Consider the following 26,539-nt stretch of genomic DNA (forward strand, 5'->3'; position numbering starts at 1 on the left):
GATTTTTCTCTTTGTCTATGATTTTCCAGCATTTTGACTATGATGTGGTTTCCTTCGTATTTATCCTGCTTGGGATTAGTAGAATTAATTGAATCTGATGTGTTTGATATGTTTCATTAGTTTTGCTCATTATCTCTTTATGTATTGTTGCTTCCTTATTTTCAATCTGCCCTCTAGTTTAAGACACTATTTACACACATTACATCATTTTACTGAATCTAATAACATCCCTTACTCTCCTTCCTTCCTTCCTCCCTCCCTTCCTTCCTTCCCTTCTTTCTTTCTGTGCTTCAGCTTGGATTTTTTTCTATTGAATTGCCTTAAGTACACTAATGCTGTTTTCTGATCTATCCAATTTGATGTTAAGCCATTCATTGAGTTCTTCAATTCAGATGTTATATTTTTCAATTCTAGAATGTTCACTTCAATGTTTTAGACATACTCATATTCTCTGGTGAATTCCCTATCTTTTCATCTGTTTTCAAGAATTTTTTCCCCTATTTTCTTGAACATATTAAAAATAGGTACTTTAAGGTTATTTTCTACTAACTCCAAGTTCTGAATCACTTCTAGGTCTGCTTCTATATTCTGTTTTGTTTATGTTTTTCTCTTGGTATTAGAGTCATAATGTTCTACCTTTTATGCACCAAGTAATTTTTTATTGATTGTGTAAAGGACACAGTGCACAATTGTTTAAAGGAAAAAAAAAAACCTACTGACAATACTTTTCCATCTGAGAAGATCCATCTAAGTGTTCTGCTAGGCATTTAGAGAGTGGTGGTCTGATCATTTCCATTCAATCAGGGACTGAGCTGAATTAAGACTTACAATTTTGACAAAACTCAATTCAATCTTTAATTTAACCCTATTCTTATGGTGAGGCCCTTCAAGATTTTAAATCGAAGCCTGGCAGGTCTTTGTCCCCTCAACACAGAGAGAATGGAGAAAATTCCACTATGCTTTTCAGAGGTTTCTGGCTTAGATCTTTGTCCTGTTGTCCTGAATAGCTTCAGAATTAGGCACTCCAGCCCCACTGAATTGCCACAAGCTGTACTGGTCACTCTGTCCTCATTAGTGACCCTCTATCAGAGGCCAAGCCCAGATTCCTCTAATACGGAGGTGAACAATGTTTTTCTGTAAAGGGTCAGATAGTAACTATTTTAGGCCTTCTGGCGGAATAGTCTTTATCACAAGTAGTCAACTCTGCCATTATAGCATGAAAGCAGCCACAGACAATATGTAAATGAATAAAGGGATGATTCTGGCTGTTTTCCAAAAAAACTTTATGCCAGACCTGGCCCATGGGCTATAGTGTGCTGATCTTTGCTCTTGCTGCACCCAGAATCAGTAAGTGTAACCAAAGGGAAAGTAGCTGGAAAATGTCAGTGTCAGTTCACCACCATCTCCAGGACTGTCAGCTCTGACCTGGCATATTCTTCAGACTCACATCCTGAAGATCTCTATCACTTCAGAAATTGCAAGACTAGTAAATTCAGCTCTTGTTTTCAGAAGTTTTCTGCTTAGCAGTTTGCTTTCCTTTAGCTTCAGAATTTGGCAAATATTTTGAAAAGGAAACTGGTCATGTGATTGAGGCAAATACCTTGAAAGGGAAACTGATTTCTGATTGAGTGACAATTGTGCCACTCTAGCCTCACACAATCACCAAAATTTTTGCTGATTTCTCTATCCACAAGCAATGCATGACCCACTGCCTGCACCAAACCCAGATTCTCAACCTTTGGCTTACTCCCAGAATCAGTAAATTAACTCAGTGGAAAAGTGGCTATAGATTTTCAGTTCATCTCTGAGAAGTTCTCCCAAATCTAGATTTTTGCCTTCTCAGTCCACATTGCTTCTGAAATCTTTAAAAATGTTATTTTTGTCTGGCTTTTCCAATTGTTTTTAGTGGGATCATAAACCTATTGCAAATTATTTCATCATTCCAGAATCAGAAACTATATCCTACTACTTTTGATATTTAAAATTTTCAGGAATTCCCTGGTGGCGCAGTGGTTAAGAATCTGCCTGCCAATGCAGGGGACACAGGTTCGAGCCCTGGTCCGGGAACATCCCACATGCTGCAGAGCAACTAAGCCCGTGTGCAACAACTACTCAGCTTGCGCTCTAGAGCCCATGAGCCACAACTACTGAGCCCGCGTGCCATAACTACTGAAGTACGTACGCCTAGAGCCCGTGCTCCACAACAAGAGAAGCCACTGCTATGAGAAGCCTGCGCACCACAACAAAGAGTAGCCCCCGCTCACCACAACTAGAGAAAGTCCGCATGGAGCAACAAAGACCCAATGCAGCCAAAAATAAACAAATTTTTAAAAATAAAAATAAGATATTTTAAAAAATGTTTTTCATTATCACTCAATTCTAAGTATTTTTTAAATTTCCATTGTTATTTTTATTTATTCCAAGAATAACTCAAAATGTGTTTTTAACTTTCCACACATATATATTTTAAACAATAAAATACATAAAATAAACTTTTTTTGTTATTGATTTTAACAATTATATTGTGATCAGAAAAAAATGCTCCATAAGATTACAAACACTTCACAGTTGTTAAGATGTGCTTTCTGGCCAACTATGGGTCAATTTTTTTAAATCATTATGTTTGAGCTTGAGAAGAATGTTTATTCTCTAATTGTTGAATCCATCACTGAATCGTGTTGCTCATATCTTCAATTTCAAAACATTTGGGGGAATCTTTTATCAATTTCTGATGTGACACTGAAATCTTCTACTACAATGGTGAATTTATCAAACTCTTTTTTAAGTATATAAATTAAAAAAATATATATTGTGGCTATGTTATTAGGTAATTAAAAGCTTAACATGCTTTTATCTTCCTGATGAGTTAAACCTTTGACCATTAGTTGCCCTCATTATGCTTAATAATACCCTTTCCTGAAGTCTATTTTATCTAATATTAATATAACTATACAAGCTTTCTTTTAGTTAGCAGTTATCTGGTAATACTTTGATTTTCAGTATGCAATGTCATTAGGTTTTCTGTCTGTAGTTAGATTTCTTTTTATCCTAATTTGATGATCCCTGTTTTAAACTAAGATTAATTCACTTAAATTTACTGTTGTAAGCAACATAATTATTTGTCTTCTTACTTTGCAATTTCTACTCTTCCTGTTTTTTCCGTTTCACCTTCACTCCTTTACTGCCTCCCCACTGATGTTTTCTAATTCCATTTTTTCTCCTGCACTGTTTTTTTAATCTTATTTCTTCTGTTTCTAGTCATTCAGTGGTCCTTCTTAAAATGTAAAATGCATACATACCTTACTGTCCATAGCTACTAAAACTTACTCTTCTTCTTTCCCCCACCAAAAAAACCTCAGGATTCTTTAAAACCAATGACTTCTTCTCCTTTCTACATAATATTGCTATTAAAAACATTAGTACTTTGATTTATCTTACTCCCTCAAATAATTATCATCATCACTACTATCATAATTATAAAATATACTCAGTTTTTGCTTAAATTTACTCACATTTTCACTAATTTGTAATCAGACCTCTCTCTTCTGGCTCCTTTGCCTTCTTCAAGAAGTGATCCCTTTAGATGTTAAGTAAGCGTGTACTGATTCAAACTACTCTCAGCTTTTTTATATGTGAAAATGTCCTTATTTTTGTTCATTCTTTAACGATAGTTTAGCTGGGTAATCAATTTTAAGCTGACAGTTATTTTCTTAAGCCCACCTACCCACAAATGGACCCACAGCCTTTTGTCTTGACCCTCACACAAAACTACGGTGACTGAGAATTCTAGATTTCTATAGCAGTAATTATAGGGAGCCCTGCCTTCTATGTTTACTTACCACTTGGATTTTAGCTCTTTAAATCCAAACTTTTCTCCAAGAGATTTCCCTATCATTGAAGAAAATGCAGCTTTCTACTGAGAGCCACTGTTTAGCAGTGGGCTCCTGCAAATACTTTCTGCCTCACAGATAAAAAAGCCTGCAGCAGGATAAAGCACATGGTCCTCTGAAAAGGCATGTTTGGATTAAGGTGCACTGGACATATCATGGATTGGCTCTAGGAGAGCAACCCAACCCACGGATACTCTTTTTATAGTTAGGCTAAGCAGGCCTTGCAAAGGGAGACGAAGAGTCTGAACTTGTTGCCAGCTGCTTAGGGAAGGTGCATGTTTGGAACACCAGCTGTGACTATCTAAAAACATTATGGGAAGTTGAACCTGTGAGCCCCTTTTCCTTAATAAGGAGGTGCCAACAGTTCTAGTTCAATCTGGGAAAAGCCAGAAATGCCATTCATCAAACAATGGTGTTTGTCTCCACACAACTACTTTCTTGGTAGCTCAGTTATGAATTTAAAAGTTATTTTTTTGTAATTTATAGAGCTTCTAGGTTTTTTATAACAGAGGAGTTTTCCAGAAACATCTAGTCAGCAACAATTCCAAAAGTGAAGTCAAATGATTGTTCCTTATTGTTAACTTCAAACCACCTCTCTAACTCATTTATATTAATTTCTTGTTCTGGAAAAAGTGCAATGTTGTATCTATTTCTGAATATTATAGGGTATTCTTTTATTGAGAAATGTTTCCTTCTGATGAAATTTCAAACTATGAATGCCAAAGGCCTTTGAAGTCAGATTGTGTTTCTACATCTAAGGTAAAAATGGAATTTCTCATATTCAGAGCCAACTCATTGGCAACTTTCATGTATTCTTTATTATTAGAAGTTACCTAATTTCTGGATACTCAAGGTTTTATTGTGCCTAATTTTCTAAGAGTTAGGGAAAAAAAACTACCCTTAACATTAAAACCATACAAGATGTATTTTAATCATTTTCATTGATTTAGAGGATATGTATTACAGTGTTTTAGCACACTAAAGAGGAATCATTATGAATATCAGTTATTTTTTAAAGCATAAGTTAGAGCTTTCCCTAACGTTGAATATAAGATTTTAAATGTATACATCATGTTTATGCAAAGCAATTAGAGCAATTACAACTCCTACTGCAAGCCACAGAAACTGGGGGTGGCATCTCTAAGCCAGAGATTGCCTACACTAATAATTTATGTCTAATCATATAACTCATTGTTACCTGTCTCAGTACCTTAAAGCAAAAGTGCAAAATACTCTTCCTAAAGCATGCAATCCTTAAATTATCTAATAGAAATCTAAAATACTATGTTCCTACTCCATCTCTCAAGATCATACTCGTAATACACATATATTTGGTATAATAATATAAACATATTAAAATTATATATAGCACTAATTTTAATACAACCTAGTTTAAATTGCTCACCACTGGCAAAGTTGTTCAGACCATTTAAACTATATCTATCCACTACTCAGTGTGGTGCAAAGTAATTCTCAGCCAGCATCTACACTTAGTTATCATGTGACAAATTCAGATATTCTGAGATCATATCCTCTGAACTCTTGTATTTCATTAATTTTCATTTGTTTTTCACTTTTGAGAAATCATACTAGAAAATATTAACATTAGAAACTGATCCCGTCAGATGAAGAACAAAGAAAGGCTCTTAATATTAAAGTTAAAATGAGGTTGATCAATCTCACTGAAAAAAGATATTCCCTAACAATATCAACTGCATGCTTCTCTTAGTGAAAGTACTTTCAGAATAATATATGACAATTTCATCAAACTAAAGAAAGTGCAAAGTCTGGAATATTACTGAATAAGACAAGAACTTCATATACGTGAATTTGAAACAGACAAAGATGAAGAATAATAGAGCTAGTCAATGTTGAGTAGATTAATGTAATCTTTAGCTCAAATGAAAATTGTCAATAAATGTTTGTTTCATGAATAAATATAATATGTTCCCTTTCGCACATAAATATTAAAGTACTATTTATATTACCAGGACACAATCAAAAACCAAATGATTTTTTTTTAGTCTCCTGCTTTTTCTTTATTTTTATGAGAAAATCAATTTTGAAATAGGAATTCTTAATTATCTGCCACCTTGTAGGAAATTATCTATTATATTTACAAAAAACATACTTTAAATAATATTTACTAAGTTATACCAATTTAATGAAAAATCACATAAATGACTTTACTTGCAGTTTTTAGGTACAGTTTGGCTTTATTTAAAAAAAGAAAATTGTCATGAAATGTCAAATCATCCAATACCCCTGAGAAAAACCACAGTAGTCTAATAAACTTAATAGCTGTGCCCCAAAATTGCTATCAATCATGAGGATATTGCTAGTAAAGACCTCATGGCTCTGTCCCTTACCAGGTTCATTTTTCCCCCACAATAAAACCTACAGATACACTAATATTATGATATCAGAATAAGTATACTGAAAGACTAATAGACTGCAATAATGAACTAGTACTTATAAGGTAATTATTGGTAAGATAAAAACACAATGAAATAAGCATACAGTACAGTCTAAAATAGAGTTTTTAAAAAATCAACTACATGAGTAAGTATAGGAAGGCCAACCTGACAATAATTCCTGTCAGAATGGGCAAAATGTGGCATGGCAGGCAAAAATGCAAATCAAGCTACATAAACAGAGCTATAGTACATCAAATAAAGATGGTAACACTTCCACTGTATCTTTTGCACTGGAGAAGAGACATCAGCATGGCTGTGATGAGTTTTACATGCCAAGCTGTTAAAAAGGCATTGACAAAGTATGTTCATTTTATATACATTATCCCCAATCCTCAAAATAACTCTGAAGGTAGATCACCCTTCTACAGATAAAGTAATGTGCTTTAAGACATAAAGCCAGGAACCAAACCAAAATTTGAATACAAGTCCATTCATCTCCATACTCTTTCTACCTACATAAGACTGCCTTAAAGGTTCCATGTAGCACCAGAAGGGACAATTAGGCAATACCTCACCTGTAGAATATTTGGAAACCATGTAACAAGGTATACCATGATTTCAACAAAAGTGGCAATTTTTGAAATGGGATTACAGATTTATATTATTAATGTAAATGTCTTCTGCCTCTTGCTTTACTTAACAGCTTCAATCCTAAAGTGTTGTATATAAATCAATTGTTAAAAACTGAATCCAGTTTTTCCCCACTGATAAATTATAAATAAGAACTGTTTTATCCTTATTATTAATTAATCATAATCTTCACAAACATCTTAAGATTTTTTCTGAGCCTTTAATTTCTAAGTACTTTATAACATATAAATTAATTCCTAAAAATATGCCAGAAAAGTAGCAATTCAGAAAGATCCTGTAGATTTACCTACTTTATAGCCAAAATTCCATATAACTAGGTTTATTAAAGCAAGACAACTTACATATAGAGAGAATTTTTTTACCATACTTTTTTAAACTGACAATTCAATATCAAGTCTTTTCCTCCTGTCAATGGTCTAAAGAAACAAATACCGTGATTTATTTGAAAGTACAACCTACCCCAATCTATAGCATTAAAAAAAAAAAAGTTCCATATGTACAAATATGTAATTCTACTGCCACCTTCTGGTAAAACACAATTTCCCAATTCTTTATAGCACTTCTCCAAATGACAAACCTCCAGATATGAAATACCTCCTTTCTAATACTAGATTAATAAAAGCAGAATAAATAATTTTTACAAGTGACAAAAAATACACTAACAATAGAATTCTAGCAATAATGTTTATCAGTACACGTGATATGTTCTCTCAATAATGTTAACATTTATTGAGCACTTTACTGTATTTGAGCACTTCTAGAAGAGATTTATGAGCAAAATGGAGATTAATTCTCTTAATAACCTTATAAAGTAGAATGATTATTCCCGTTTTACAGACGAAGAAACTGAGAATCAAAGAAATCAAGTAGTTTGCCTGAGGCACACAGCTAGTAAATGGCAGAGGCTCTGAATTCAGAAGCAGACTGATTCCAATGACCCTGCCTTTGATTATTATTCTGTAATACCCTCTATAACATCAGATAATAGACATTAAGTTGATTTAACTCATTTAGGACATTAAACCTTAATTTAGTGGGATAGAGCAAAAATATTACAATTAGTGAGGAGATTAAAAGAATCACAGAACATAGAATCAAGGAGTTAAAAGAAACCTTAAAGGTCCCACAACCTACTTTTCCATATACTTCAGAACTTTATTCCTTAAACACAATAGATTAAGTCCTAATATTCTATTTTTATAAATAATACCATGTCATTTTTAGATTTTTCAAATTTAAAAATTTTAGGTTCTATATGTTCAGTGTTTAAAATTATTTTTGCTTTGATATAGTTTGAAATATTAATAAACACTAGTTAGAAATTACTATCCCTAGTCAACATATTTACTAATTTATATACAGAGACATTTTACTTACACAAAAGGATATACTATATTCTGCTATACTATTTATACACACTGATATCTTAAAAGTCATAAACCAATTCAATGGAGTTTTTTGTTAACTGTACAAAGTGAAATAAATTGTGTTAAAAAAATCTGCCCATAACACATTATTTTTAAACTATAACAATCAGAACTTTATGTGTAAAAGCTTTTGCACAGCAAAGGAAATAAACAAAACGAAAAGACAACCCATGGAATGGGAGAAAATATTCGCAAATGATGAGACCAACAAGGAATTAATTTCTAAAGTATACAAACAGTTCATACAGCTCAATATCAAAAAAGCAAACAACCCAATCAAAAAATGGGCAAAAGACCTAAATAGACATTTCTCCAAAGAAGACATACAGATGGCCAACAGACACATGAAAAGATGCTCAACATTGCTAATTATTAGAGAAATGCAAGTCAAAACTATAATGATGTATCACTTCACACTGGTCAGAATGGCCATCAACAGAAAGTCTACAAATAATAAATGCTGGAGAGGGTGTGGAGAAAAGGGAACCCTCCTACACTGTTGATTGGAATATAAATTGGTGCAGCCGCTATGGAGAACACAGTATGAAGGTTCCTTAAAAAACTAAAAATAAAGTTATCATATAACCCAGCAATCCCACTCCTGGGCATATATCCAGAAAAGACAAAAACTCTAATACGAAAAGATACATGCATCCCTATGTTTATAGTGGCACTATTTACAATAGCCAAGACATGGAAACACCCTAAATGTCCCTCAAGAGATGAATGGATAAAGAAGATGTGTTATATAAATATAATGGAATATTACTCTGTCATAATGCCATTTGCAGCAACATGGATGGATCTAGAGATTATCATACTAATGAAGTAAGTCAGACAAAAACAAATATCATATACCACTTATATGTAGAATCTAAAAAATAATACAAATGAACTGATTTAAATACAAAACAGAAACAGACTCACAAACATAGAAAACAAACTTATGGTTACCAAAGGTGAAGGGGGTGGGGAGGGATAAAAAAGGAGTTTGGGATTAGCAGATACACACTACTATATATAAAAAAACAGCAAAGTCCTACTGTATAGCACAGGGAACTATATTTGATATCTTGTAATAACCTATACTGGAAAAGAATCTGAAAAAGAATATATATATGTACATATAATTAAATCACTTTGCTGTATACCTGAAACTAACACAATATTGTAAATCAACTATACTTCAATTAAAAAAAAAACTGTGTGCGTATATAAAATGACAAAATAGATAATTTAATCATCAGTCTCGGTGTCTTCATAAATCAAATAACCACATGCAATTTATGTTCTGAAATTCTACTTCAATGAGCTTCTGAATAACTGCGACCAACAGTTATAAATAACAATATAAAATAAATGGCCAAATAACATGCATAAGGTAATATAGAATTATGCCAATGAGTAAACTAATCACTTTGAAAAATATGTAGAATAGTAGGGGAGAAATCCTATCATCTACTGTTTGAGCCATTTTGACAAATCTTTGGTTCATAAAGTTTCATAATCATATCAACTTACTATGAACAATTTTCAGCGAATTGTTTGATCACAAAGTTTCATATTCCTCACAATCTATTTTGGCCAATTTCAAAACACATGTTTCTACTGAATATGTACATTTAAATTTGATTTAATTTCTTCATAAACATTATAAATAGAGACTAGAATTCATATGTTCAATGATATAATAAATACTATAGTAGGTCTTTTACATTTCCATATAAATTTTAGAATCAGTCTGTCAATCTCTACAGAAAAAAGCCTGCTGGGATTTTGATTGGGATTGAGTTAACCAATACCAGAATCAATAAAAATCCCAGAATACAGTCAATATAAAAATTAATTGTACTTCTATATTTGAGCAACAAATGGGAAATAAATTTTTAAAATATCACTTAAAATAGCATGAAAAACAAAAATACTTAGGAATAAATTTAATGAAAAGTGTGGAAGACCTCTACACAGAAAACTATAAAACAATGCAGAGAGAAATTATAGGAGATCTAGATAAATGTAGAGATACGTTCATGGATAGAGGACTCAATTTTGTTAAGGTGTCTATACTCCTTAACCATTTGTCTATACAAATTAATACATGGAGTCAATCCAATTCCAATCAAAATTCCAGTAGGCTTTTTTTTTTTTAGAAATAGACAGGCTGATTCTAAAATTTATATGGAAACAAAGGATCTAGAATAGTCAAAAGGACCTTTAAAAAAGAAAAACTGATTTGTAGGACTTATACAACCTTATTTCAAGACTTATTACAATTCTAAAATAATCAAGACAGTGTAATACTGGTATAAACGAGACACAGTTCAATGCAACAGAGTACAGTCCAGAAACAGACCCACAGACATATATATGGTCACGTGATTTTTGACAAAGGCACCAACATAATGCAATAAGGAATTCAATCTTTTCAATATATGGTGCTGGAATAACTAGATATCTATATGGAAAAAAATGAACCTCAACCCCTACCTAACACTATACTCAAAAATTAATTCAAAATAAATCATAGGCTTAAATTTAAAAGGTAAAAGTATAAAACTTCTAGAAGAAAATAAAGGAAAGTCTTTATGACCTTGATTTAGCTTTAAAATCCTTGTACAAAGGGCATTAAGTATAAAGAAAAAAGTGATAAATGAACTTCATCAATATTAAATCTCCTACTCTTCAAAAAAAGACATTAAGAATATGATAGGCAAGGGAGAGGAACCAAGATGGCAGAGTAGAAGGATGTGCTCTCACTCCCTCTTGCGAGAACACCAGAATCACAACTAGCTGCTGGACAATCATTGACAGGAAGACACTGGAGCTCACCAGAAAAGATACCCCACATCCAAAGACAAAGGAGAGGCCACAATGAGACGGTAGGAGGGGCGCAATCACAGTAAAATCAAATCCCATAACTGCTGGGTGGGTGACTCACAGACTGCAGAACACTTATACCACAGAAGTCCACCCACTGGACTGAAGGTTCTGAGCCCCACGTCAGGCTTCCCAACCTGGGGGTCTGGCAACGGGAGGAGGAATTCCTAGAGAATCAGACGTTGAAGCCTAGTGGGAACTGATTGCAGGACTTTGACAGGACTGGGGGAAACAGAGACTCCACTCGTGGAGGGCACACACAAAGTAGTGTGTGCATCGGGACCCAGGGGAAGGAGCAGTGACCCCAGTGGAGACTGAAACAGACCTACCAGCTGGTGTTGGAGGGTCTCCTATGGAGACGGGTAGGGGGGGTGGCTGTGGCTCACCGTGGGGACGGGGACACAGGCAGCAGAAATTCTGGGAGGTGCTCCTTGGCGTGAGCCCTCCCAGAGTCTGTCATTAGCCCCACCAAGGAGCCCAGGTAGGCTCCAGTGTTGGGTTACCTCAGGCCAAACAACCAACAGGGAGGGAAGGCAGCCCCACCCATCAACAGTCAAGTGGATTAAAGTTTTACTGAGCTCTGCCCACCACAGCAACAATCAGCTCTACCCACCACCAGTCCCTCCCACCAAGCCTCTTAGATAGCCTCATCCACCAGAGGGCAGACAGAAGAAGCAAGAAGAACTACAGTCCTGCAGCCTGTGGAACAAAAACCACATTCACAGAAAGAGAGACAAGATGAAAAGGCAGAGGGCTATGTACCAGATGAAGAAACAAGATAAAACCCCAGAAAAACAACTAAATGAAGTGGAGATAGGCAACCTTCCAGAAAAAGAATTCAGAATAATGAGAGTGAAGATGATCCAGGACCTCAGAAAAAGAATGGAGGCAAAGATCGAGAAGATGCAAGAAATGTTTAACAAAGACCTAGAAGAATTAAAGAACAAACAAACAGAGATGAACAATACAATAACCGAAATGAAAACTACACTAGAAGGAATCAATAGCAGAATAACTGAGGCAGAAGAACGGATAAGTGACCTGGAAGACAGAATGGTGGAATTCACTGCTGCGGAACAGACTAAAGAAAAAAGAATGAAAAGAACTGAAGACAGCCTAAGAGACCTCTGGGACAACATTAAATGCAACAACATTCACATTATAGGGGTCCCAGAAGGAAAAGAGAGAGAGAAAGGACCAGAGAAAATATTTGAAGAGATTATAGTCAAAAACTTCCCTAACATGGGAAAGGAAATAGCCACCCAAGTCCAGGAAGCACAGCGAGTCCCACACAGGATAAACCCAAGGAGAAACACGCCGAGACACATAGTAATCAAATTGGCAAAAATTAAAGACAAAGAAAAATTATTGAAAGCAGCAAGGAAAAAACGACAAATAACATACAAGGGAACTCCCATAAGGTTAACAACTGATTTCTCATCAGAAACTCTACAAGCCAGAAGGGAGTGGCATGATATACTTAAAGTAATGAAAGGGAAGAACCTACAACCAAGATTATACTACCCGGCAAGGATCTCATTCAGATTTGACAGAGAAATCAAAAGCTTCACAGACAAGCAAAGGCTAAGAGAATACAGCACCACCAATCCAGCTCTACAACAAATGCTAAAGGAACTTCTCTAAGTGGGAAACGCAAGAGAAGAAAATGATCTACAAAAACAAACCCAAAACAATTAAGAAAATGGCAATAGGAACATACATATCGATAATTACCTTAAACATGAATGGATTAAATGCTCCAACCAGAAGACACAGGCTTGCTGAATGGATACAAAAACAAGACCCATATATATGCTGTCTACAAGAGACCCACTTCAGACCTAGGGACACATACAGACTGAAAGTGAAGGGATGGAAAAAGATATTCCATGCAAATGGAAATCAAAAGAAAGCTGGAGTAGCTATACTCATATCAGATAAAATAGACTTTAAAATAAAGAATGTTACAAGAGACAAGGAAGGACACTACATAATGATCCAGGGATCAATCCAAGAAGAAGATATAACAATTATAAATATATATGCACCCAACATAGGAGCACCTCAATACATAAGGCAACTGCTAACAGCTATAAAAGAGGAAATCGACAGTAACACAATAATAGTGGGGGACTTTAACACCTCACTTACACTAATGGACAGATCATTCAAATGAAAATAAATAAGGAAACAGAAGCTTTAAATGACACAATAGGCCAGATAGATTTAATTGATATTTATAGGACATTCCATCCAAAAACAGCAGATTACACTTTCTTCTCCAGTGCGCACCGAACATTCTCCAGGATAGGTCACATCTTGGGTCACAAATCAAGCCTCAGTAAATTTAAGAAAATTGAAATCATATCAAGCATCTTTTCTGACCACAACGCTATGAGATTAGAAATGAATTACAGGGAAAAAAACATAAAAAACACAAACACATGGAGGCTAAACAATACGTTACTAAATAACCAAGAGATCACTGAAGAAATCAAAGAGGAAATCAAAAAATACCTAGAGACAAATGACAATGAAAACACGACGCTCCAAAACCTATGGGATGCAGCAAAAGCAGTTCTAAGAGAGAAGTTTATAGCTATACAAGCCTACCTCAAGAAACAAGAAAAATCCCAAGTAAACAATCTAACCTTACACCTAAAGGAACTGGAGAAAGAAGAACAAACAAAACCCAAAGTTAGCAGAAGGAAAGAAATCATAAAGATCAGAGCAGAAATAAATGAAATAGAAACAAAGAAAACAATAGCAAAGATCAATAAAACTAAAAGCTGGTTCTTTGAGAAGATAAACAAAATTCATAAACCATTAGCCAGACTCATGAAGAAAAAGAGGGAGAGGACTCAAATCAATAAACTTAGAAATGAAAAAGGAGAAGTTACAACAGACACTGGAGAAATACAAAGCATCCTAAGAGACTACTACAAGCAACTCTATGCCAATAAAATGGACAACCTGGGAGAAATGGACAAATTCTTAGAAAGGTATAACCTTCCAAGACTGAACCAGGAAGAAACAGAAAATATGAACAGACCAATCACAAGTAATGAAATTGAAACTGTGATTAAAAATCTTCCAACAAACAAAAGTCCAGGACCAGATGGCTTCACAGGTGAATTCTATCAAGCATTTAGAGAAGAGCGAACACCCATCCTTCTCAAACTCTTCCAAAAAACTGCGGAGGAAGGAACGCTCCCAAACTCATTCTATGAGGCCACCATCACCCTGATACCAAAACCAGACAAAGATACTACAAAAAAAGAAAATTACAGACCAATATCACTGATGGATATAGATGCAAAAATCCTCAACAAAATACTAGCAACAGAATCCAACAACACATTAAAAGGTTCATACACCATGATCAAGTGGGATTTATGCCAGGGATGCAAGGATTCTTCAATATATGCAAATCAATCAATGTGATACACCATATTAACAAATTGAAGAATAAAAACCATATGATCATCTCAATAGATGCAGAAAAAACTTTTGACAAAATTCAACACCCATTTATGATAAAAACTCTCCAGAAAGTGGGCATAGAGGGAACCTACCTCAACATAATAAAGGCCATATATGACAAACCCACAGCAAACCTCATTCTCAATGGTGAAAAACTGAAAGCATTTCCTCTAAGATCAGGAACGAGACAAGGATGTCCACTCTCACCACTATTATTCAACATAGTTCTGGAAGTCTTAGCCACGGCAATCAGAGAAGAAAAAGAAATAAAAGGAATACAAATTGGAAAAGAAGAAGTAAAACTGTCACTGTTTGCAGATGACATGATACTATACATAGCGAATCCTAAAAATGCCAACAGAAAACTACTAGAGCTAATCAATGAATTTGGTAAAGCTGCAGGATACAAAATTAATGCACAGAAATCTCTTGCATTCCTATATACTAATGATGAAAAATCTGAAAGAGAAATTATGGAAACACTCCCATTTACCATTGCAACAAAAAGAATAAAATACCTAGGAATAAACCTACTTAGGGAGACAAAAGACCTGTATGCAGAAAACTATAAGACACTGATGAAAGAACTTAAAGATGATACCAACAGATGGAGAGATATACCATGTTCTTGGACTGGAAGAATCAATATTGTGAAAATGACTATACTACCCAAAGCAATTTACAGATTCATTGCAATCCCTATGAAATTACCAATGGCATTTCTTACAGAACTATAACAAATCATCTCAAAATTTGTATGGAGACACAAAAGACCCCGAATAGCCAAAGCAGTCTTGAGGGAAAAAAACGGAGCTGGAGGAATCAGACTCCCTGTCTTCAGACTAGACTACAAAGCTACAGTAATCAAGACAATATGGTACTGGCACAAAAACAGAAACATAGATCAATGGAACAAGATAGAAAGCCCAGAGATAAACCCACACACCTATGGTCAACTAATCTATGACAAAGGAGGCAAAGATATACAATGGAGAAAAGACAGTCTCTTCAATAAGTGGTGCTGGGAAAACTGGACAGCTACATGTAAAAGAATGAAATTAGAACACTCCCTAACACCATACACAAAAATAAACTCAAAATGGATTCAAGACCTAAATGTAAGACCAGACACTATAAAACTTCTGGAGGAAAACAGGAAGAACACTGTTTGACATAAATCACAGCAAGATCTTTTTTGATCCACCTCCTAGAGTAATGGAAATAAAAACAAAAATAAACAAATGGGACCTAATGAAACTTCAAAGCTTTTGCACAGCAAAGGAAACCATAAACAAGACGAAAAGACAACCCTCAGAATGGGAGAAAATATTTGCACACGAATCAATGGACAAAGGATTAATCTCCAAAATATATAAACAGCTCATGCAGCTCAATATTAAAGATCTAAAATGGGCAGAAGATCTAAATAGACATTTCTCCAGAGAAGACATACAGATGGCCAAGAAGCACATGAAAAGCTGCTCAACATCACTAATTATTAGAGAAATGCAAATCAAAAGTACAATGAGGTATCACCTCACACCAGTTAGAATGGGCATCATCAGAAAATCTACAAACAACAAATGCTGGAGAGGGTGTGGAGAAAAGGGAACCCTGTTGCACCGTTGGTGGGAATGTAAATTGATACAGCCACTATGGAGAACAGTTTGGAGGTTCCTTAAAAAACTAAAAAATAGAATTACCATATGATCCAGCAATCCCACTACTGGGCATATACCCAGAGAAAACCATAATTCAAAAAGACACATACACCCCAATGTTCATTGCAGCCCTATTTACAATAGCCAGGTCATGGAAGCAACCTAAATGCCCATCAACAGACGAATGGATAAAGAAGTTGTGGTACATATATACAATGGAATATTACTCAGCCATAAAAAGGAACGAAATTGAGTCATTTCTTGAGACGTGGATGGATCTAGCGACTGTCATACAGAGTGAAGTAAGTCAGAAAGAGAAAAACAAATATTGTATATTAACGTATGTATGTGGAACCTAGAAAAATGGTACAGATGAACCGGTTTGCAGGGCAGAAGTTGAGACACAGATGTAGAGAACAAACGTATGGACACCAAGGGGGGAAAATCACGGTGGGGTGGGGATGGTGGTGTACTGAATTGGGCGATTGGGATTGACATGTATACACTGATGTGTATAAAATTGATGACTAATAAGAACCTGCAGTATAAAAGAACAAAAAACAAACAAAAAAACAACTAATATTAAACTTTCTTTGGGTTTTTGTATGGAAATATGTTAATATAAATGTTTCAGACATTACATGAAATTTCTAAAAATCTTATATGTTCTGGTATAATGTTATAAGTCATAATTCTAGTTATTACTTTAAAATGTATCTCTCAGAAATAACTAAATTTCCTTGTCAATTGCATTATTATGAACTTTCATCAAATCTTTAACCGTGGTCATTTTTAAGTCTTTTGTCATTTACAGACAGTTCTGGGTGTACTCTGATGCTTTCGCAAAAATGTTCCTATAAAAGGGTTTCATCTTCAAGGAATTCATGGAAAAGACTCTGACAAGTACAGGTTTCTGGTAACTGACTATACTGCTGCACTGAATGAATAAGCATTTTCAGAACTCTAATGGAAAACTGATGAATTCATAAAAGTGCTAACAAAAGATCAAGATGAAAAAAAAAATTAATTACATGGGACTGAGTGAACTGATAAGGATGATTATAATTTTTGTGACTTTCTGTTTGAATAAGAAAAAAAAAATCCCACAAGGACTCAGAGGCAAAAAATATACAAATCAATTTTCACTGCAAAGTAAAGGAGCTGTTACAGTGGAGGATTACTGGACTGAATGTCAATATTATGACACAGTTAAAAAAAAAAAAAAAAAGAATATGATAGGCAAGCCAAAGACTAAGAAAAAATATTTGCATTACATATATCTGACAAAGGACTTATACCCAGAATATATAAAGAAATCTTACAATTCAGTAAGAAAACAACCCAATTTTTTTTAAATGAGCAAAACACTTGAATAGGCACTTCGTGAAACATATATGAATGACCAATAAGTACATGAAATGATGCTCAATGTCCTTAGCAATCAGGGGTATGCAAATTAAAATCATAATGAGATATTACTCCATGCCTATTAGAATAGCTAAAATTAAAAAGACAATACCAAGTGTAATTAAGGAGGTGGAACAACTATTTGTGGAAATGTAAATGGTACAGTGACTATGGCAAATAGTTTGGAAGTTTCTTATAAAGTTAAACATGCACTTCCATATGACCCAGCAAACCTACTCTTAGCTATATTTACTCAAGTGAAATGAAAACTTATATTTGTATGCATTTATAGTGGCTTTATTTAATTGTCAAAAACTAGGGGGCAAAAACAAATGTCCTCCAATTGGTGAGATACAGCATTAAAAGAGAACCAACTACTGATACATGTGATAACAGGTATGAATCTGACATGCATTATGGCAGTAAAAGAAGCCAGACTCAAAAGAGTACAGAATATACAATTCTATCCATATGACATTCTGGAAAAGGCAAAATTGTGGGGACAGAAAACAGATCAGTGGGATATGAGGGAGAGATTGGAGAAAAGGGAGCATAAGGAAAATTTCTGTAGTGATGGATTGGCATAGTGATGATCCAAGTGTATGCATTTGTCAAAACTCAGAACTATATACTAAAAAGGGTAATTTTACTAAACTCAAAAACAAACAAACAAACCACAGCTGCATACAACAACATAAATGAATTCCAAAAACATAGTGCTAGCAAGAGCAACAAAACATAACGTTTAGGGATACATGTTTAGGTGATGTAACTAAGATGTAGAGCAGGAAAGTAAACTCCATAAGAGACAGGATCACTGTTAACTTTGAGGGGGAGTGAGAGGGTAGAGATTGAGAAGGGGTGTAAGGGTTGGGGAAACTTCCAGGGTACCAGCATTGTTCTAATTATTTCTCTGGTGGTTACATGAGTATTTGTTTTCTGATAATTCATTGTGCTATCATTTATATTTTATATCCTTTTAAAAGAAAGCAAGCCAAGCAACTCAGGGTAAATTATAAAACAATAAAATAATATATATTTTTTTTAGAGGTAGGAAGCATTCCTGGATTCATATCGTGACTTCACCATTTGTTAGATGTGGACTTTAGGCAGGTTTCTTAACCTTTCTCAGCCTCACTTTACTCATCTATATAATGGGAAAATAACACCTGCCTCATAAAGCAATTATGCGAATTAAATGGGATTAATGTAATTTTTCCTTGAGGGTATCTGCATAGCTCCCAATTTCCTTTTGGAGGGTTCCTCTTATCCACATGGGATGGGCCCCCCAGTAGCCATGATTTTGTGTTAAATGACCCCACTACTGCCCAGCTGGGTCAGTAGTCAAGCTGGGCTAATCAAGAAGCCCTCTGGGGAGCTTAAAATGGAGAATGAGCAAGTTAATTCTGTATCTGGGCTTTATCATGAACAGAACAGATATAAATCTCCGGAACAGATATAAATTTCCAGAAGAGTAGTGTGCACACATTCGATCCCCTACATTCAGAGCAGCAGAGAAAGAGAAGACTAGAACAGGGAGACAGAGGGAGTACTGCCCACATTCCTGACTGATTTCTGGTTCCTGATTCCAGTCCCTTACTGGGACCTGCCCTTGGGTTCCATAAAACACAGAATACCTATATAATAAATATCTTTAAGGAAATAATGCTAGCTTAGGTTGGATTCTACTATTTACAATCCAACCGTCCTAGATAATATGTTATATAAAGCAAGAAGCACATGGAAAAGGCTCAAAATCTAATCTCTGTGACAACAACTGTCTGATCTTTGACCTCCTATATAAGTGGGGACTTCTTTACCGAGCCCTTGAAAGAGTCCTACTGTGGTGTTCAAAACACAGACTGACCTTGTTAGCCCATTTTCACCCTTTTATCTATAAGAAATCTGTAAGAAAAGAGTCCAGCCTCAAATTTCCTGCTAGATTCAAAATTTTCAGTTGCTAAAGACTGCCTAAAGAGAGAAAGAAATTCTAGTATAACAGAATAAAATTACACCAAAAAAATTAATAGAAAGAATCAAGTGCCTAAATTTAGAGCCTAAAGCAAAAGTCAGACTAGGTAAGATGTCATCTAACAACCAAGATAAAAGTTGAGCATTTACAGTTCATATTGTCCCAGATTCCGTTTTTTTCTTAGGCAATGCCTACAGAATTTACACTTCTACATTTTGGTGCCTGTATTTTTACATTCTCAAGCTAAAGGCTATTTTCCCTATATATCAATAGTTAGGGTACTCTGGTACTCTGAGTAACTCTGACATGGACTTATTACTATATTCCAGAAAGTCCAACTTTTTGAGGGCAGGCTGTTTGCATATTTATCAAAAGTCAACCTATATATACTCAGATAAAGCAGTTTAGAATTGTTATATAAGCCAAGCTTATCGCAAACAGTCCTTATTTTACCTCATTTGTTCTTGTAAATAAATTAAAAACACCATAAGTAAAACACACTCTGAAACAACTGTTGTTACTAAAGATATGACTGTAAGGATATGACCTTACTCAGTATAAGTATATGACTGTACCTTACTCATATAATATGTATATGTTGGAAGACATACAAAAAACCAATTATTTCATACAGCTACTTCAGTCAATTTTATGTACTAATGTTCTCCATCATATCTGACTTTAGTTTAGTTTAATACACAAAATATGAAATATGGACAATCTGGACAAATGAGTTGTTATTTTCCTAATATATGTAGAAAGCAGTATTTTTAAAAGTTTAACTGCCAATTTTAATAACAGTAACTGTATTGATGTTTTTACCCTAAGATCTGAAAAAATACATATACATTCAAGCCCATAATTTCCTTAATAAAGTAGTTTTTTTGTGATAGCTGATCTCTCAAGAATATATAATACTTTTCTCTAAACAAACATCCAATTGCCATTCATACTTGCATATAAATAGCACCTATATATAATGAGATAATATTTCTATCATCCATTCCTGGAACATGTTGGGAACTTAATCCTCCTAAATTAACTGGATAACAAATATCAGTAATTATGAAACCATCTGTAAGCAATGTTCTAAATAAAATTTATTTATAAACACTAGAGGGTGCTCTAATTCAACAGTGTCTGCTCATTGCTGCACACCTGAAACTAACACAACATTGTTAATCAACTATACTCCAATATAAAATAATTTAAAAAACAAAACCAAAAAACAGTGCCTGGTATCTGGCTTTGATGCTTAATATAATTTTCTCCTTGATTAAAGATAAAGGAAGATAATTATCAGCACCAACAATTTTTGCTTTAGAACTAATACATGGAGATACTTTATGAGACAAAAATTTCACCTTTCCAGAGTATATAATAAAACTTAGAAGAATTCCACTGAAATCATTTTTATTTTACAATTATTATATATTTAATATCGTGTTAAGTGGATAGAATAGAAAATAACACAGAAGAAGTATAAAGATAGTCCTTATCTCTAAAGGAAATTAATGCAATATTCAGACGATTAAGAGAAGGTGTATCTTGTATCTCACAGGCTTAAGTTCAAGGGAAATTACAAAATGAATTTGGTAAAAAACATATAGCAGCTCAATTTCAATTTCAGTTGCTAAGTATTAAGGTATAGTTTAGCTACTTTACGAAAGTAATTTTAAATTTTAAATAATAAATAAAAGTGATATTGTTGTAGGGTATCACCTGCTGTTTCAAGAAAATATTTTTTAAGCCAACAGACACAGGAAATTGAAAAAGAAAAAATCCAACGCTTTGAATATCCATAATAGGAAATAATAAATAATAATATCAATTTCAAATCTTCATAAGGAATAATTTAATGTTAGTTTTTTAATCTATTTCTAAAACATTCACAAGCTCAATTATAAATCTTTGAAATTTTCAAAATTAAAAGTAATTTATATGCCGCCATTTGACAATCCAGAAAAGTTCCCTTGAGTATGAGTTTCCAACAGACAGCATTAAACAATCCCAAATAACAAAGTTTAATGGCTAGGAAAATATACGTCTATATAGTTCAAGAAAGTGGCTATTAACTGAGACACTATTTAATCCCAACAAAGTATTGTGCCTTTAAAAATGTTTACAGAGAAGAAAACAAGCAGAACATTATAAATACTTCTAAATTCACATACCCCAAATCAACCAGTCTCTCGCAATCTCTCTCTCTCTCTCTCTCACACACACACACACACACACACACGTGCGTGCGCACATGCACACTCACTACTCACACACACACAGTCCACTCCCCAAGAGGGGAGTACTTGACTTATACCTCTCTCTCTCATTCTCTTCCCTAATTAATAACTAAGAGCCCCCAAAGAAATCCTAAAGATAAACTTTTCAAGATTAATAGAATACAACACTAGGCAAAAGCCAGAGACAGGACTGAACCAGGCTCACAAACTACCCAGACTCTACGAACCAAAATATGTGGCAGAGAACTAATCAGATTGCTGGAGCCCAGAGAAATTCTGAAAATGCAAGCATTGTGTTATAGCTTGAAGTATATATTTGGCACCTATATTCTTTTGGCACTCACTTCCCCTTTATATGTTTATCTGCCTTGCATCTACCAGATTCCTAGTGCCCTACTATACTCTAAATGCCCAGCTGCCAACTTCCCTATTCAGTGTCACGTCATTTAACACCTTCTACTGCAATGGGTGACAACATACACATTGTTAAAGAGTATTAATAATGTTTGAAACATTCACATACCTGCCCCATCATGAAGGTCTTCTGAACCATCATATATACCTCTACTGACAGAAAAGTATGGCTCTGAGATAGTCAGTTGTGAAAGTTTTAGTCCTTTTTAAAGCAAGCCTGAACTCATACTTCTACAAACATATTTTGGAGCTACAACATAACCCTAATCAAGATCTTAGCTTCCCATTGATATTTACAGCTTTTGCCCATTAATCTGAAAAGCATAGGGGCTACATAAAGTAAAGAATGGATAGAAATGTGTGATTTTCTTTATAAATACTAATTTTCTTCTCTTAATATAATGTAACATAAAAATTTACAAATCATGAGACTAGAATACTCTATTCAAATAATAATTTAAGATGAATACCTGCTTTCCATGATTCCTGAATCTGGCTGCAAACTAATAGTCTCTGTTGTAATTTCCACTTTCCGTACACTTCCAAAGAAATCAGTTATCAGGACATTTTTAGGATCCCTCTGAAAAAGATCAGTGCGATGTCCAGGAGTAGACACACATAGACTTTTGGGGCATACCTGAAACTGAAAAAAATATGGACAACAATAATAAATACACATGCTTACATATTCATACAACTTTTATTAAATCCATTAATACAATATAGTAGACTGTAGTATATTTTCAAAGCTCTCCCAACCTAAAGAAACTACTGGTTCTAAAGATTAAAGTTTCATTGCTATCATAATGCTTGACACTTTAAGAAGCTTTACAGACATTAGAATAGGTTATCAATAAAACAGGAAGATGGCAAGGGAACGAAAAAACATTCACTTTTTTAAATCATATGTTACAAAGTTTATTTTGAACACTTATTTATGAGAACTCATAGGCAACACAATGGCAAGAGAATTGCTTTTTTTCTGTATCTGTATCCATCTCAGTGGAATGCTCTACCAGAGCAGTTTTTTAAACATTTTGTAATCATGACCCTTCATTCAAACTTTAAATTCAAATAAAATATTACATAGTAGCTCAATATGTAAAAAAGATGAAACCAGAGCTGCTCTGGATTGCAGGAAGTTAAGCATAGCCTCCTCATTAGCTATCCCCCTCATCCTCCTGCTGTGAATCTACAAAAACCATTCTATAAATCAAGTAACTTTCTTAGTTTATCCATGATAAAAATAACAAACCCAAAGCACCTCAATACACTATAGTGCTCCAGAGAATAGTCTGAAAACTACAACTTCACCACTACACAGATCTCACAATATTTTTTATGTTTATCTTATTCCTAAAATTCAACATCAGTGCATTACCAAGGACCTTTGCAGGACACTTGGTCCATGCCAAAAGGTCCTTGATATTTGGTCCTGTCCAAAACCATTTGGCATGAACCAAATATGCTCATGAACATTTGGACAAGACCAAATTTCAAGGACCTTTTGGCATGGGCCAAATGTCGTATGGACGTTTTGGACAGGACCAAGTGTCTGCTAAACCCAGACACATGTTCATTCACTCAGCAAAGCATAAAAAGTGTCTATTATACACACTTCACACGGTTACCTTCCATAGGGGATACAAAAATTGATGAGACTTGGGCCCTCTCCTCAAGGCTTTAAGTCTAGTCAGAGATGAATAAACATAACAAGGTAGAAAAAAGGGGACAGGTTCTAATTCAGAAAAAGATAAACTTCTTACTGTTTGAGGATAAGAAAAAAGAAGGAGTGGGGCTTTAGCTATTTTTTGAAGGAAAAGGAAGATTAGATTGGAAATAACATTCCTAATAAAGGAGCAGCTGCAGAGACATGTTAAGGCAAAGAACTCAATTTGGCAGAAGCCCAGGACATATGAAGGAAACCATTACAGGCCCACTAGTAAGGACCCAGAGCCCACAGCACTTGCCCACTTGTAGGGACAAGACTATCTGCGTAGGTAATCAGCAACGCGACAGTAGAGGGATGGGGAAGGGCACAGCAACTATAATTTATGAAACAGTGTTCCAAGCACTGTGCAAGCAGTTTGCAGATATTCTCATTTAAGCTTACCAATAACTTTGAGGTATACAAAAATTATTCTCTCTCCTTCAAACTAAGGCTCAAAGAGATTAATTGGTCTAACATCATACTGCCTTCCAGGTTCAGGAAAGCAATAACAGGAAATACAAAGAAGAGTTCAGGATATAAATTAAGAAGCAAAGAAGGAAAAAAGGGTGGGGGAAGATCAAGAAAGTTAAATGTCAAACAAGGACAAAACAGACAGAAGGCTGAATAAACAAAATAAAAGATAAAACAAAATAAACAAAATAAAATTAAAGTTCTAGGTATATCAAAGGCATTCCTGTATGAGCAACTTGGTCGGTTTTATTAGGTACTAGCAGAAGAAAGCAGGAAAAGAAAAGTAGTTGAATGAGCTTGGGAAACACTAAATAAGTATTATCTTCTTTACTGCTAAAAAAAAAACACAAAAACAAACAAAAAGAAACTTCCACTTAAAAAAAAACTGAATTATAATTGAAACAATTATATTAGTTTCAGATGTACCACATAGTGATTTGATATTTTTATACATCACAAAATGATCACCATGACAAGTCTACTTACAATCTGTCACCATACAAAGTTATTACAATATTATTGGCTATATTCCCTATGCTGTACATTACGTTGCCATGACTTATTTACTTTTAACTGGAAGTTTGTACTTGTTAATCCTCTTTATCTATTTCACCCATGTCCCCACTCACCCACCACTCTGACAACCATCTGTTTGTTCTCTATATAAGTCTACTTCTGTTTTTTTCTTTATATTCCACATATAATTGATAGCATACAGTATTTGTCTTTCTCTGACTTATTTCACTGAGCATAATACCCTCTAGGTCCATCCATGTTGTTGCAAATGGCAGAATTTCATTCTTTTCTAAGGCTGAGTAATATTCCATTGTATATATAGCACAACTTTACACACTCATCTATTGATGGAGACTTATGGTTGCTTCCTTATCTTGGCTATTGTAAATAATGTTGCTATGAACACTGGGGTGCATGAGAGTGTTTTCCCCTATTTTATTTTCTTACCTCCTTTGTCGTATATTAACTGACCATATAAGCAAGCATGGCTTTATTTCCAGGCTATCTATTCTGTTCCATTGTTCTATGTGTCTGTTTTTGTGCAGTACCATATGATTATTATTATTTTTTTAATTTGAAAATCTAATTGGCTTTAACAGGCCAATTCATGAATCAGGCAGCATCCCATCTAGCAACTAGAAGGGTGCTCTGAGGGGTTGTACAAAATAGGTTTTATAGGAAGAAAGTCGGGGAGCTACTAGCAAAAGAAAAGATTTTTTTAGGCCAGGCTTCCTTTGGGGGGTGGGGGGGGAGGAAATGACAAGGGTTTTATCATGCAGATTGCCTCTAGGGGGATGGGGGATAGAGAGCGCCCAAAACGTTTTCTTTGCTTAATTCCCGTAACATCCACAGATCATGGTTCCAGGTTCATAAATTTTAAGTTGGTCATTCTCCTCATTTCATTTCTGACCTTCCAGTCGTAGGAGATCATTTGCCTGGCAGTTAGCAGCTGTGAACATGAATTGAAAGCTTTTGAGAGAATACGATCCGCCAGGGGGATTATTATAAACAGCATAATCCCCAGTACTTGGAAGGCACTTCAGAGTCAGGTCCCCAATACCCAAACCGATCAAAGAAAGACCCAGTTTAAGGAGTCGCCCTTTTAAGCCAAGTGGTTCGCTCAGTGACTGAGCTTCACCTTCCCTAGAAATGTCAATCCTGTTGGTGGCATTGGCTGCAGTACAGACACCTCCTGGTTCAGCTAAAAGATAATCAAGGACTATTCTATAATCAAGAACAACTCTAGCCACAGAGTCTAAGGATCTTTTCTGGGCAGCTAATGCTTTAGCAGTGGATTCTGTAATACTTTCAAGAGTTAAGAAGAGGCTTCTGATCATTCTCATTTGTATTTACTCCTAATCAGGGAAATTGGCCCTGCCAAAGGAAGCGATTCTGAATTATG

At 34.7% G+C, this 26,539-nt stretch overlaps 1 protein-coding gene across 1 annotated transcript in view; it reads right to left on the reverse strand.

Moving 5' to 3' along the window:
- Positions 1–26,539, reverse strand: part of PIGK (phosphatidylinositol glycan anchor biosynthesis class K) — a 134,965-nt gene that overhangs the window by 52,489 nt on the left and 55,937 nt on the right. Inside the window, exon 9 of the mRNA XM_036859284.1 lies at positions 22,910–23,082. Within this exon, the coding sequence (XP_036715179.1) occupies positions 22,910–23,082 (173 nt within the window). The remainder of the gene's footprint in view (positions 1–22,909; positions 23,083–26,539) is intronic.

The sequence above is a fragment of the Balaenoptera musculus genome, chromosome 1 (assembly GCF_009873245.2).
Source record: "Balaenoptera musculus isolate JJ_BM4_2016_0621 chromosome 1, mBalMus1.pri.v3, whole genome shotgun sequence".
In the NCBI taxonomy this organism is placed as follows: domain Eukaryota; kingdom Metazoa; phylum Chordata; class Mammalia; order Artiodactyla; family Balaenopteridae; genus Balaenoptera; species Balaenoptera musculus.